At 41.7% G+C, this 15,107-nt stretch overlaps 1 protein-coding gene across 1 annotated transcript in view; it reads right to left on the bottom strand.

Moving 5' to 3' along the window:
• LOC117678947 (E3 ISG15--protein ligase HERC5-like) overlaps positions 1-15,107 on the bottom strand; it is a 43,589-nt gene that overhangs the window by 19,931 nt on the left and 8,551 nt on the right. The window contains exons 6-13 of the mRNA XM_034440472.3: positions 13,882-14,012; positions 11,702-11,850; positions 11,036-11,109; positions 9,438-9,541; positions 7,392-7,451; positions 6,815-6,917; positions 5,045-5,225; positions 710-855 (exon numbers count right to left, since the gene is read on the bottom strand). Of these exons, the coding sequence (XP_034296363.2) occupies positions 710-855; positions 5,045-5,225; positions 6,815-6,917; positions 7,392-7,451; positions 9,438-9,541; positions 11,036-11,109; positions 11,702-11,850; positions 13,882-14,012 (948 nt within the window). The remainder of the gene's footprint in view (positions 1-709; positions 856-5,044; positions 5,226-6,814; positions 6,918-7,391; positions 7,452-9,437; positions 9,542-11,035; positions 11,110-11,701; positions 11,851-13,881; positions 14,013-15,107) is intronic.

The following is a 15,107-nucleotide window of genomic DNA, read 5'->3' as shown; positions in this document are numbered from 1 at the left end:
TCGGAGCCTGAAAGCTTAGAAAAATAAATCTATGGTGATCATCTCAGTTTGGATTTTGCAATACGTCTATTGGCCTTCATTCGCAAAAACTATAACAGATTAACAGAGTTGGAAGGGACCTTGTAGTCCAACTCCCCGACCAAGCAGAAGACCTTACACCATTTCTTGACAAATGACAGTCCAATCTCTTCTTGAAAGTCTCAAGTGATGAAGCTCCCACAACTTCCGAAGGCAAGCTTCATTGATTTTTCTCACTGTTAGAAAATTTCTCCTTATGTCCAGGTTAAATCTCTCCTTATTTTACCTCATTCACAATCTAACCTGATCATGGATGAGAGAGCCGAGACCTGGTTGGGCACAGAGGAGGCTCTTCCTGTCTCAGAAATGTGCCCTCCTGGTTTTCAAGTGTGGCACTAGCCACGGCTTTGGGGCAGGGGTGATGGGGTGGCTATCATTACAATTCAGGAGTCTCTCGTTGTCCTGAGGGGCACTGCCCTAGAGCCAGATATGATACTCTGTGATCAATCATATTGCTTGTACTGTTTTAATACAATGGAAGAAAGGAAAACGTACTAAGTATCAAAAATACAAAAGGGGGGGAGGGGAGAAGTGAAACTAAAAAACAAAACGCACCGTTCAAACTGAATGTTGAAAAAAAAAACCCAATAAAACTACTATTCATTCTTTTCAGTCCAAGTTTGTTTCTTACCTCATAAAGCATTTGGGAGACCCAAAGAGGTATAGGAGATCCACCTTTGTTGAAACAGTACGACGATATGTTACTACCAATAAGCCTTCGAAACATGGACACCAGATCCTTAAAGAAGCACACTTCTAAATTGGACCATAGAGTTTCTGAAAAGAGAGCGGACAATCAAATAATACAGTGAGAACATTTTCCTTTATCTTAACTCCGATTTGCAGTGAAATACACTGTAGCTGGGCTACAGCTACAAAACCTGGTTTTGATTACAGATTCAAAATCATTTATCAGCCCCTTGGGCTGCTTCATTTTATTTCAGGTGACACCTGTAAATCTTCCTAGAAGGAATTCCTTAGGCAAAAACTACAATTGCCCAACAACTCTCAGAAACAATGTCATCTGAACCAATTACCCAACTTCTGCAAGACCATCATAAATAGTTCAAGGGAAAGGTATGGGTACGGTGGCCTTCAGAGCTGGCAGCAGAGTTAGACAGTGAGGAGGCTGGGGAGGACAATGGGCCAGTCCTGGAGTCTCGGGAAGGCCCGGATGAGGGCTCTGCGTCGGAGGCAGAGATGGGGCCAGGGCCATCTGGGAGTGATGCACGGACTCCGGAGCCTCTAGAGCAGTGGTGGGTTGCTACCGGTTCTGCCTGGTTCGCAAGAACCGGTAGTGGAAATTTTGAGTAGTTTGGAGAAATACCATCTCTGCCTGGCCTCTCCCCCAATCTATTCGCTGTCTCCTGACTCCCAGCTGATCAGCTAGAAGGAAAAAATCAGGGCTCACTTGACAAAGAAGAGGGGGGGGAAAGACACCGTCGCTTTAAATTGACAAGCCAAGACGCAGCTGCTAGAAAGAAGTTTTTGCTTGCAGAAGCGATGTGACATTCAGCAGTTCGTTTCTGGATCAGCTGAACAACAAACTGGATAAGAGGAGGGATTCTTATATGGTTCTATGTTCTTGAAGTTTTGGGGTTTGTGCAACATGGGCTTTGTGTTTCTAAAAAGGTTTGGGCGATTTCCATTGTGAAATATCCTGTCCTGAATGAGTTTTCTGCCTGCTTGCAAATGGAGCCGAACCTCCAGCTTCCACTTTCTATTATCTCTAAGCACCAGTTGCTGTTTTCTTCTTACAAAGTTTCCTTTATGCAGCTGGCAGGAATGTAGAATGAGTATCAGGCAGGTTCTTTCTTAGCAGCTTGATTGTGTGGAGGGAATGGGGATTTTTCAGTAACCTTCCCGTCATGCCACGCCCACCAAGCCACACCCACAGAACCAATAGTAAAAAATGTTGAAATCCACCACTGCATAACTCCATGTTAATATGCTATTCCTGGTATGTGATGTTTTGTATACATACAGAGAAAGAAGCACTCTTGTAATCTTTGACTTTTAGGCTTTCTGTCAAACATTAGCCATAATACTAATGACAGTTTTGAACAATAGGCAGGTTGTATTACACGAATGGCTATGTGAAATTATGACTGAAATATTTCTGCACCTATATTGGTTCACATTGTCAGGAAGTTTCTCCTTAGTTTTAGATTGCTTCTCTCTTTGTTCAGTTTCCATCCATTGTTTCTTGTTTTGCCTTCTGTTGCTTTGGAAAATACATTGACCCCCCCCTTCTTTCTGGCAGCCCCTTAAAAGCCTTTGCCTATCATACTCTTGGGCAAAGCATGTGAGCCATTTCCTCCTTTCAGTGGTCCATGAAAGTGCATCTATAGTATGTAGATAATAAAGGTGAAAAAAGGTGAACAACATTTTTACAGAACTATAGATACGTTGAGGCTGGGTGTCACAAGGAATGGCTGGGAGGGGAGGGGCCAGGCGAGTCACTGCTTGATGTAAGTGACATTGAGTTGGCCTACCCAGTCACATGACCATCAAGCCACACCCACAAAATAAGCCACACCCAGAGAACCGGTAGTAAAAAAATTTAGAACCCACCCCTGCTCCAGAGGCGGATAGCAGAGAGGCAGAGGAACAGGAGGAGACTGTTCCTAGTGCACGCATGTAAAGAGCTGCCAGAAGGCAAGAGCAGCTAAAACAAAAAGGACAACTCGGGAGTAAGGCCAGGAGATGATTGGCCCCTCCCAGAAGGCTTAAAAGAGTAGCAACAGCTCTTGGGATCTTTGTGGAAAGCAATGTTGCTACATTTGTTTCTTGTCTTGCTACATTTGTTTTTTGTCACTTGCTTCTGAACTTTTGTTAAGAAAAGACTTTGGCAGGGTGCCATAGTAGACAAAGGTTGGTGATAAGGCTGAAGGACTGTTTATGAAGAATTTGTTTTGGACTTAATTTGGACTAAGATGAGAATGAAGTAATTCTCGGCTGTTCTAATAAAATATGTTTGATTAGGACTGATTGTGTCTGGTAATAACTACTTGGGCCTAGGTCACAACAGGGTAGTCCTGTTCATTTAGTGACTGTTCACTTAGTGACTGTTCAAAGTTATGTCACTGAAAGAAGTGACTTATGACCATTTTTCACACTTATGACTGTTGCAGCATCCCCATGGTCCCCACGATCAAAATTCAGATAGTTGCCAACTGACTTCTATTAATGACGGCTGCAGTGTCCCAAGATTATGTGATCACGTTTGTGACCTTCAGGTCGCAAAGTCAATGGGGAAATCAGATTTACTTAACAATTGTTACTAATTTAACAACTGTAGTGATTCACTTAACTGTGGCAAGAAAAGTCATAAAATGGGGCAAAACTCACTTAACAAAAGTCTTGTTTAGCAACATAAATTTGGGGCTCAATTATGGTTGTAAATTGAGGACTATCTGTACTTGGATGGGCTTCCTATTTTTTTTAAAGTTTTTTATTAAGTAAACATTAAAAACATTGGACACAATGTGACCATCCTGGTCTTGTCATATCCATACATGTTTTTAACATAACAACAAACTATTACTATTTAACATTCATTGCTACTTTGTTGTTATATACATATCCCTTGTCCTCATTTATATATTTATCTAAACATTATCCAGTATTAATTCTACAAACCCTAATGGGCTTCCTATCTTGATGCATTTAATGCATCAAACAAAATCATATTGTAATGCCCTCTCCTATGCACTATTATGAGGAAGACACTGTACAAGTAGTCGTCGGCTTACGACCACAATTTAAGTCCAAAATTTCTGTTGTTAAGCGAGTTTGGCTCCATTTTATGACCTTTCTTGTCACAGTTGTTAAGTGAATCACCACGGTTGTTAAATTTAGTAACAAAAGTGGTTAAGTGAATGTGGTTTCCCCACTGAGTTTGCTTGTCATAAGATCAAAAAAGGTGATCACAGGACCACAGGATATTGCAACCGTTACAAATATGAATCAATTGCCAAGATTCTGAATTTTGATCACGTGACCATGGGGATACTATACCATTCCAGACACATGGCTGTCCAATCTCTTCTTTGAAACCTCCAGCCACAACTTCTGGAGGCAGAATTTCTGTTTCTTTCAAAGAAGGGCTCTGCTGTAGCGATCAGATGTGTTGGGACTGCAGCAGAGATGGTGGTTATGAGATTGGAAAACCTGGTTACTAACAGGAGTTTAACAGGAGTTATTGGGAGTAGCTCTATTACCCAAGAAAATCTTAGAATTACTACCTTGGGTTATTTGGGTAATATTTGACTTGTTTATCAAACAGATGCAACTATCCATCTCACTAATGTGACTTGGAGTGGTCTTCAATCAAACAAACTATAAAAAACATTCCTTAAAGCAACCCTTAAAACAAGAAAACATACAAATAAATAAGAGAGAACATTTAAAAGATTCACATATAAGGAAACCATCTTACAGGCTCCTTATTTCCAAGAGATCCAGGGGTGCTATTCAGCAGGTTCTGACAGGTTCTGGAGAACCGGTAATGGAAATTTTGAGTAGTTTGGAGAACCGGCAAATGCCACCTCCGGCTGGCCCCAGAGTGGGGTGGGAATGGAGATTTTGCAGTATCCTTCCCCTGCCACGCCCAAGCCACACCCACAGAACCGGTAATAAAAAAAATTGAATTCCACCACTGAAGAGATCCCTAGGACTGCTGGAAAAACCACACATGAAGGGATTTCTGGGAGGTTCCTCGGGGTCAGAACTGGTGGGAAGAAGGGAATGATGTTCCTAAAGATGGGTGCCATGACAGAAAAGGCCCACCTCTTGGATCCCATCAGATGTAACTCCTTAAAAGATGGAGTCTGCAATAAGCCCCTCCTGGCTGGCCTGATAGATGGGCAGATGTCATTGGGAAGAGGTGATTTCCTCAAATACTCTGATATTTCTCTGGAAGTTTGACGTTTCAGTGAAATTAGCAACTGAGTGCCTGCCTTACCAAGTGCTTGCTTGCCTTTCTGTGGGAGTCTCCAGATTGCTTTTGCCAATTGATTAAGGAGATCCAAATCCAAATCTTGATTTTGTAAAAGTACGGGCACAATGAGGAAGAACCTGAGTGCTTCTGGCGAGGTTGGAGAGTAAAGGGGACCACATAGAAGGCTCTTCAGAGCCTTTTTCACCTTGAAGAGAAGAAAGGAAGAAGAAAGTCTGCATTTAATGCATTTCTTGAGCCCAGTTTTTCTTTCCTGCATGCGGCCCTCCCGAGCTCCATTTTCAGTGGCAGAAGGTTGCAGGAGGCCGTCCCAGCTTGGGAGGCCATTTTCGCTGGCAGAGGCACAACGGGCCACCACCGGCACCTCTGACATGAGTGACATCAAGCTGGCCACACCCACCCTGGCCACACCTACCCCAGCCCCCCAAGGTCAATCATAACCCTGATGCGGCCCTCAATGAAACCCCTGATCTAGAACATAATCTCTTCTCCAACTGGTGATTTCCAGGTGTGCTGGGATTGGAAGCTCCACTCAGAGCCTCTGGAAATCTTCAGAATCATCAAGAATTTGAATGCTTGTTCTTGCATTTGATTTGTTTTCCTCCCGAGAACCAGTTTGACCAGAACCAGATAATCAAAGAAACTAACCATGCCTTGCATTATATAGTCTATATTTTCATTATATTGCTCTACTGCCTGGGCATCTATGGTGGTAAAAGATAAAATGACATTGATGCTGTCACCGCGCAAATGCCATGACTTAGCTACCTTCATCAGACATTGGGATGCAAGTATATAATGGTGGTATTTGTATTATGCACTTGTTTTTTGGTGATGCTTTAGTTTGCTGTGGATGGATGCCATGGTCCTGGTTAGTCTATTAATTGTTTCCTAAACTTTCTGAGCAGCCACACTTAGCTGCTAAAAATGTTCATCATTTGTTTTGTCTATGAAACTGATGCAGAATTTTTTTAAAGAAGTTATTGCAAAATAAATTAGGCCTATGGCTTGCAGGGATATGCAGTCTTGACATTTACATTCCTTCTTTGGAACATATTTATTCCAACTGTTCCAGTTTACTGGAAATTAATCCTCCGAATTGGGATTACTTTATGGTGTTCCAAATAAAACATACCTGTTTTAAGGCAACCAAGGGTAGGAGGAAGAAAATAATGTTCTGCTCCCTGAATGTTCAGTTTTGTTATTTCTAGCGGCTTTATTAAACAAACAAATACAATAAATGATTTATCCAGCAATTATTAATTGATCCCCTAGGTAAAAGAATTGCTGGCCATTGAATAGAGCCTGCTTTCTGCAGCATCCATAAACTACAGAGACAATCTTGGTATAAAAAGCTTTCTTATAAGCTTCTCGGTCCACTCAGAATTATTTACTTGGGCTTGACTCAGAGGTGGTATTCAGCAGGTTCTGACCAGTTCTGGAGAACCGGTAGTGGAAATTTTGAGTAGTCCGGAGAACTGGTAGTAAAAATTCTGAATGGACCCGCCCTCATCTATTCTTTGCCTCCCAAGTCCCAGCTGATTGGGAGGAAATGGGGATTTTACAGTAACCTTCCCCTGGAGTGGGGAGGGAATGGAGATTTTACAGTATCCTTCCCCTGCCACGCCCACCAAGCCATGCCATGCCCACCAAGCCACACCCACAGAACCGATAGTAAAAAATTTTGAAACCCACCACTGTATTGACTCCCCAAAGACAAACACTAGGAAATAGTCTATTATATTCTATATGTGAAATCTTAAGGGCACGTTATACCTTTGTGAAGATTTTAGGCTTAGCGTCAATCTTCTTAAAGAAAAGAAGAACAGCTGACATATCAACACCAACAGTCTCCTCAAATGTTCTGAATTTTTCCTCTCTGCAGGAAAGATAAGGATCAATCACCATCAGTCTCTTCTCTACTTCATGGAAATTTACACATTGTGAAAGATTTGGATTAGATTTGGGTATGAAGGTTACTCTGTTTATCACAAGGTTGTAAGTAACTAGACCCCTTTTATAATAAGCAGCATGGTCCTCAAGACTAATAGCAGTAGCACTTACTTATATACCACTTTATAGTGCTTTACAGCCCTCTCTAAGTGGTTTACGGAGTCAGCATATTGTCCCCAACAATCTGGATCCTCATTTTACCGACCTTGGAAGGATGGAAGGCTAAGTCAACCTCGAGCCGGTCAGAATTGAATTGCTGGTAGTCAGCAGAATTAACCTGCAATACTGCATTCTAATCACTGCGCCACCACTGATAAATACACCTCCTTAGTTTTGCTCTATATTAAACATGTCTTCCTTAATTTATAATAATAGCGTAGAAAATATATTAATATATTACCTCTGTTCTAGAAAGCTGCCATTGATGCAAGCTGCCGATGAGAAGATCAAGTTAATATTCCTGTTTATGGAAAAGAAACACAAGCAGTGTTTTTTATTAGTTTGATTTCAGAAATTCTCAACTAGGATGGAATGGACAAGAATCTTTGACATATATAAAGAGGGGAGAAGCTTGAACTTTTGCCTACTAAATCCCTTTGAAGATTCTGTCTCCTTGGAGATGGGAGAGGGGGGGAGACATCCCTGTGATCTGACAAAGAAGAGATCAGGAAAGTGACTTGGAAGATAGCCAATGAGAAGCAGAGAATTGGGGATCGGAAAGGGAGGGATTGGGGGGCAAAGGTCAGTACTGACCACGAAAGAGCCAGGATCAGATCGCTGTGCTCAAATAAAGAGAAAATTTCCTTAAAGATCAGCAGTTTGGAAATTCATTTATTTTGAGATAGCATCGAAACCTGACACTTTGATTATAAAGCAAACTAGCTGCTTCCAACTTCCTTTTGAAAAATGAATTTGTGGAACCTTTCCTCACTTGCAGAAAGTCATATAGCACTGAGATCTTTGTAATAAAAGGGCAAGAGAGAAACGACAACAGGAAAAAACCACTTCTATCACATTCTCTATTATAGGACAAACATAAAAGGCCTGTTCTTCCATCAAAAGCCATACAATTACTCTCTGCAGTTGATAGATCCAGGAATCCAGTAGGCAGAAGTTACCATTTTGCGGGTGAAGTAATGTCAAAAAATGTCTATAACAATCTCCTCCAGTTTAGCATCTTCTAGATATATTGTGAACGCCATAGTTAGGTAAATAATTGCCTTTTGGCTCAAAGACAGTAAAGAAAGTTTTACTTTTAGGAAATTAAAAATGGAAAGAGAAATATTGAATGCTCTTGAAAGGTGGTAGTTTTAGATTGCTCCTAGTTATAAGGAGGTGGGGACAATTATTGTTGTTTCTGTTTGACATATCTATTAGGAAGTTGTTTGATCACATACATTTATGTGCTCTTTGAAATTTTTATCTCAAAAAGAAATAGTGGAATGTATGCATGTACCGGTACTTATGCACATATTCTTATATAAAATATATTGGTGGCTTTTAGGCTAGAATTAAGGACCAATGATTCAGGGGTGTTAAACTCAAGGCCCACGGACCGGATCTGACCAATCGGGTGCTTAGATCTGGCTCACAGGCCCTGGAAACAGCAAAGGACTGGCCCACTGTGCCTCTGCCAGTGAAAACGGAGCTCAGGCGGGCAGCACGCGGCCCGCCTGAGCTCCTTTTTCTGCCGTGACAGCCTCCTGCAACCCTCCGCCAGCGAAAATGGAGCACACGGCCTCCCCAAGCTCCGTTTTTGCTAGCAGAGGGCTGCAGGAGTCCATCGCGGCTGAAAATGGAGCCTTGATGAGTGACATGGAGCTGGCCAAGCCCTCCCAACTCCCCAAGGTCAAACATAACCCTAATGCATCCTTCAATGAAATAGAGTTTGACACCCCTGCTCTATTTTAAACCAAAAATCCCTAAAGAATCCCTAAAGGAATACCATTAAATAGGGAAACACACCTATTTTCCATTGACTGGATATTGCCCAGTTGCATTTGACTCTGGATTTTGAGACTATTTCACAAACGCTAACTTATGACAGAGAGAGATTGTCCTCATTTAATGTCTACTCATTCAGCGACAGTTTGAGGTGCTGAACAAACGGGGGTTACAGCCAGCCCTCGTAGCTATGGCTATTGCAGTGTCCATTTGTGGCCTTCATTGTTGACTTCCGACAAGCAAGTCAATGAGAAAGCCAGCAGAAGGTCACAAATGATGAAAACGTGATTGTAAGAAGCTGCATCCACATGGGATTTAACTAACGATGGGAACTGGGATTTGCTGGAACTGTTGTCATAAGTCAATGAGGTCACATGATGTCACAATTTATGACATCATTTAGCAATGGAGTTCCCAATCTCAATTACTGTTGATAAGTGAGGACTACCTATCTATTTGTTTACAAGAACTGCAGAAATCAGATTATCCATGTAGTATTTACCATTTTATATTATTCCAGCAGCTGGGATCGGAATTGGACAACCACTTAGCAACCTTTTCCTCCTCTACTGTGGCCAGTGTTTGCGTTACTTTAGTGTATGCATTCTGCAAAAAAAAAAAAGAGAGAGAGAGAGAGATAAAAATGTATTTTTACATATCTTTTACAATGTATATGGCTTCATGTTTAAACCACAGATCAGGAGAAGCTGTACATAAAGGTACTTTCTCTAATGCAGAGAACAGCATTATAAAAATATTGAAACTGTTGCGTGAGGAACCCATAAAGTGCGAAGTTGACTTTTCAAGCATGCCACTAATATATATATTAGTTGGTTATATTAACAATAACAGCTTGCTTCTCCTAGCAGGTGTCAAACTGTGACAAACTTTATCTCTTCTGCTCCATTTCAGTTCGAAGCACAAACACTTTTATTGTTTTATTAGAATCCCAATTTGTATACGAAACCCTAAATATCAGGTAACTTTTTAAAAATAGAGATAATTGGGAAAAGAGTGGATAACAGCTCTTGCCCGGCCTTGCTTGGATTTGAAAGTTAAATTGGTTAATACCTGGATGGGAGATGACTAGAGAATACCAAATACTATAGACTAGACCAGGGGTCTGCAACCTTAAACACTCGAAGAGCCATTTGGACCTGTTTCCCACAGAAAAGAAAACACCGGGAGCCACAAAACCCTTCCCATGCCTGACTATTTCTTGAGCAGCCACAAAACAAGCATCTGTAGTTGAATTAAACGTTCTGTTTTCTTCTGAAACTTTTCTTTTTTTGGATTTATCCATGGTTGGCCTACTGGGGGTTGAAAAGCTCAATAAATCGCAGGTGTCGCACATTGGCGGTTGTGATGCATATTTTGAGTGACAGGGAAGCGCAGCAGAGGGGTGAAACATGCCACAGGTTGCTGACTCCTGGACTAGACCAATGTTTCTCAACCTCCACTACTTTAAGAAGTGTGGACTTCAATTCCCAGAATTCCTCAGCATGGGTGGCTGGGGAATTCTGCAAACTGAAGTCCAGACTAGACTGTGAATTTGAAAAAATATTAAGGAAGAAAACCATGTTGAATTGTGTCTACATATTACCCTGAACCTAAACAGCCTAATTGTATTCACCTGTTCCTAACACATAAAACTTGACTCAACAGTATTGTTATCTTTCTAGTGATAAAGAATAAAATCTGATTGTGACAAGAATTTACTAACTGCCTAGATCAGGGGTGTCAAACTCACGTCCCACAGCCCAGATGTGTCATGTGCTGGCCATGCCCACCCTCAGTTTAGCGAAGGAGGGAAAAGTCGCAATACGTCATGACAACATGATGCCACGAGTTTGACACCCCTGGTCTAGATAGACAGTGAGTAAGACATTTTGGAACAATAACATTAACCCATGAAATCACTCAGCATTTAGGCTCATCATGTGAGTGAAATAGGGCATTTTTTTCAAAGCATTAGGCAAGCCCTGTTTGACTCATAACAAGGCCAATTCTGGAAGGAATTAAAAAAAAATATTCAAGTAAATGTTGGCATTTTGTATTACAAATTACACATGTTTATGGCCAAGTTCCCCATTTGATTACCTTTTCTTCCAGGTGAAGCACAATACTTTGGTTGTTTCCGGCAATGATTTTAACTACCTTGTCCAAGCTACTTCCTTTAGTAAGAGACAGAAAAAAGAGTGACTTTTCCCTTAAGATTAAGAAAGATTTCTATCTAGAATCTGATTAGTAGAGGGGTGTCAAACTCATGGTCTAAGGGCTGGATGTGTCATGCGCTGGCCACACCCACCCCCGGTTTAGCAAATGGGGGGGAAGTCCCAATACGTCACGTGACATCGCTGGTTTGACACACCTGGGTTAGTAGAACTTTGACTAATGCCAATTATAGTCCAAGCTACTTAACAAAAAGAAACTTCTCACTATCTCATCAGAATCAATCACTGCATGTCAAGAATCATCTCGGCACACTGAATTAGAATTTGATACTCATTTGAGAACACATATACTGCCAAAGCTGGATTGTCTATTAAGGCAACATTAATTATAATCACAAGCCAATATCCCATCTCAATCTCATGTTCTCTGACATGGCCTTTTATTTGTGTCTTGGTCACATTTTTCCCTACTAGCCGCATCTCTCTGTCTGTATGCATCCGTTGTTTATCATCATCTTAAAATCATTTTCGGCCTTAGGATTTAGCTCGTACTTTGCATATAACGTTCAACTTGAAAAATGGGGTGACTTACTGTACTTCATGTGTTTATTATGAATAGCCAGATTAAGCGGAAGAGGAACCAGCTGGTCACTTGTTCTTCCTTCTCCAAGTTGCCCTGCTGCTCCATAGCCAAATGAATATACTTCCCCAAGAGCCGGGGCATAAACCAAAGTGTGCCATCTGTTTACAAAATCATAGATAATTCATAGGTAAAACTTTTACTGATCGCATCAGGCCCTTATAAACTGAGACAATATTATGACTGTTGACCACAACATGTTCCTGTTCTGTTGTTTCTTTTAAGATTCTGAAGCAATACAGGTAGTCCTCCACTTACGATCACAATTGAGCCCAACATTTCTGTTAAGTGACCTTTGCCCTATTTTATGGACTTTCTTGCCTTAGTTGTTAAGCAAATCAGGCTTCCCCATTGATTTTGCTTGTCAGAAGGTCTCAAAAGGTGATCACATGTCCCTTTGCAACCATCATGAGCCAGCTGCCAAGTATCCAACTTTTGATCACAGACACCTGTTTGAAATGTTGCTACAGGGCAGTGATGGCTAACCTTTTTGCCATCGCGTGCCAGGAGGGGAGGAGTGGGGGGGTCATGTGCGTGTGTGCCCACACCCATAATTCAGTCCGGTGGGACTGGAAGGCCCATTTTTTGCTGTCCCCAGCCTCCATGGCCTCTCTAAGAGTCTGGGGAGGGTGAAAGCAGCCTTCCTTGTCACTGCATTTTTGTATTTGCCAGATGAGCTATTATTTTTGGACTTTCAGACTTACCGTAACTTGCCAAGTTTTCTCATCACTAAGCTAACTGCGCATGTCTACATTCCATTACTTTCTTCTAAAACTTTCTTTGTTCTCCTGCCAGGAGAGGTCCAGCAGGAACGTTGCCAAGATGTAACTAATTAGACTAGTGAGATGTTTTATTTTCTTTATAACAAATAAATGAGTTTTTCTTAGAAAATATATCTTCGGGTTTACTTTCTCGCAAAAAGCATACACAAGGAAAATGCCACGATTCACCTCTAACTCAGGTAATTACCCCAGGAAGGTAACGGGGCTGATTGCCACTCTGACATTCCTCACTCCCAACCCCCGGAGGTCCTGTTAGTTTAGAAGACCCCCTAAGCAGTGGTGGGGTTCAAGTAATTTAACAACCGGTTCTCTGCCCAAATAATTTCTTCCAACAACCAGTTTGCCAAACTACTCAGAAAGTTAACAACCGGTTCTCCGGAAGTGGTGCGACTGACTGAATCCCACCACTGCCCCTAAGCCTCCCAACTCTGATATTTTATGAAATCTAAGTACTGTCAGGACAGGCCATTGACCATCATCCTGGCCAAATGGAGGAAGAGGTCTAAAACTGCAAAAAAAAAAAAGATTTATTTTTAAGCCAGCTTTATTTGCAGCTGGTTTACCCATTGGATTCCAGGCAGTTCATAATATATAACAAACCAAATAAAAACAGTATTCAAAATATATAGACAAGATAATAGCCAATCGCTCAATACAGTTCATTTAAAAAAAAAACAAAAACACACACCATCCTACAGAGAGTTCCATCTACGCTACCTCAAGGCCTGGGAAAATGACCAGGTCTTCAATGCCTTCTTCAGGATGGGAGCCACATGGATTTCAGAAAGAATCTCATTCCAGAGCAGTGGTCTCCAACCTTGGCAAGTTTATGACTTGTGGACTTCAACTCCCAGAATTCCTCAGCCAGCATGTGCTGGCTGAGGAATTCTGGGAGTTGAAGTTCACAAATCATAAACTTGCCAAGGTTGGAGACCACTGTTCCAGAGAAATGTCTTTGACCATCATACATGGAATTGTTTCACTGGAAGGACTTGGAGTACACTGACTCTGTTGGCTCATACTGGTGGGAAGAAAGCATGGAAGATAGATGGCCCCTCAGTTAACCTAGGGGCCTGTGCTATGTAGGTTTTATAGGTAATAAGTAGCACCTTGATTCAAATCTAGAACAATACTGTTCCTGAAGGTACCAGTACCTGAAGTTCATAAAGCAGTTGAAGCTTTCAATTGGTCTTCAAGGGCAGCTGAACAGCACGTATTAATATACTTCTCGTGCTCGTTGTTGCCTCTGTTCCACTGATGTGCAACTTTGGAGGCCAGGAACCTTTTCCTGATTTCACTTGATATTACTTGTCCTCCATCGAATATTTGGAAGGAAAAGGGATTTCTTACCTCCCGCATGCTACCTGGGTCACCTCTGCACCAAACAGCTCTGCCACAAGACGTGGAAACAGCTCGTTGCAGGTAGAATTGTGGCCAAGTTGACCATAGCAGCCAGATCCAAAGGTGGAGACTAATCCATCCTTAATGGGAAAGAAAAAAAAAACCATGACATTGTTCAACACAAAGCCTTTGTCACTTGGCTGGGAATATTAAAAACTGCACACATTGTGAAGGGAAGAAGGAATGATGGTACATAGTAGAAAGTATATAGTTTATATTCTGCACCACACAGGCATCAATAAGGAAACTTAAATCTATATTAAGGAGAATGGTAATTGCAGCCTGTACAAACCATGCATGAGTTTACAGATAGTCCTTGACTTATAACCATCTGTTTAGTAACCGTTCAAAGTTACGATAGCACTAAAAAAGTGAACTATGATCATTTTTCACACTTACGATCCTTGCAACATCCCCATGGACACGTGATCAAAATTCAGACACTTGGCCACTGACTTGTCTTTATGACGGTTGCAATGTCATGCGATCACATTTTGCAGCCTTCTGACCAGCAAAATCGAAGGGGAAGCCAGATTCTCTGAACAATTGTGTTACTAATTTAACAACTGCAAGCATTCCCTGAACAACTGTGGAAAGAAAAGTCAACAATTTCCATTGCTAGGTGAGGCAGTTCTTAAGGGTGTTTTGCCCCATTTTACGACTATTCTTCCCACAGTTGTTAAGTGAATCACTGCAGTCGATAAGAGAGTAACCCGGATGTCAAGTGAATCTGGCTTCTCCATTGACTTTGCTTGTCAGAAGGTCGCAAAAGGGGATCACATGACCTTAGAATATAACAACGGTCATAAATATGAATCAGTTACCAAGTAGCTGAATTTTGATCATGTGACCATAGCGATGCTGCAGTGGTCATTCAGTGTGAAAAACGGTCATAAGTCCCTTTTTTCAGTGCTGTTGTAGCTTTGAACAGTCACTAAATGAACTGTTGTAAATCGAGGACTACCTGTATAGTACAGGTAAATTTCGACTTAGGAACATTCATTCAGAGCAGTGTACCCTGCCCTTGTGACCATGGCAGCCACTGCAGTACAAGAGACCTCTGCTGGGTGGGCCCACCAATGCACGGACTTTCCCTCTGCGCCACCATTCCTGGAAAGCATCATTCTGTCCCACTACTCCTAGAAGGCTTGGGCCTTCTCCCCACTCCGTGCAGG

This window comes from Pantherophis guttatus, chromosome 8, assembly GCF_059756535.1.
Source record: "Pantherophis guttatus breed Tessera chromosome 8, ASM5975653v1, whole genome shotgun sequence".
NCBI classification, from domain to species: Eukaryota; Metazoa; Chordata; class Lepidosauria; order Squamata; family Colubridae; genus Pantherophis; species Pantherophis guttatus.
The sequence above is the reverse complement of the archived record's forward strand: the minus strand, read 5'-3'. Positions and strand labels throughout refer to the sequence as shown.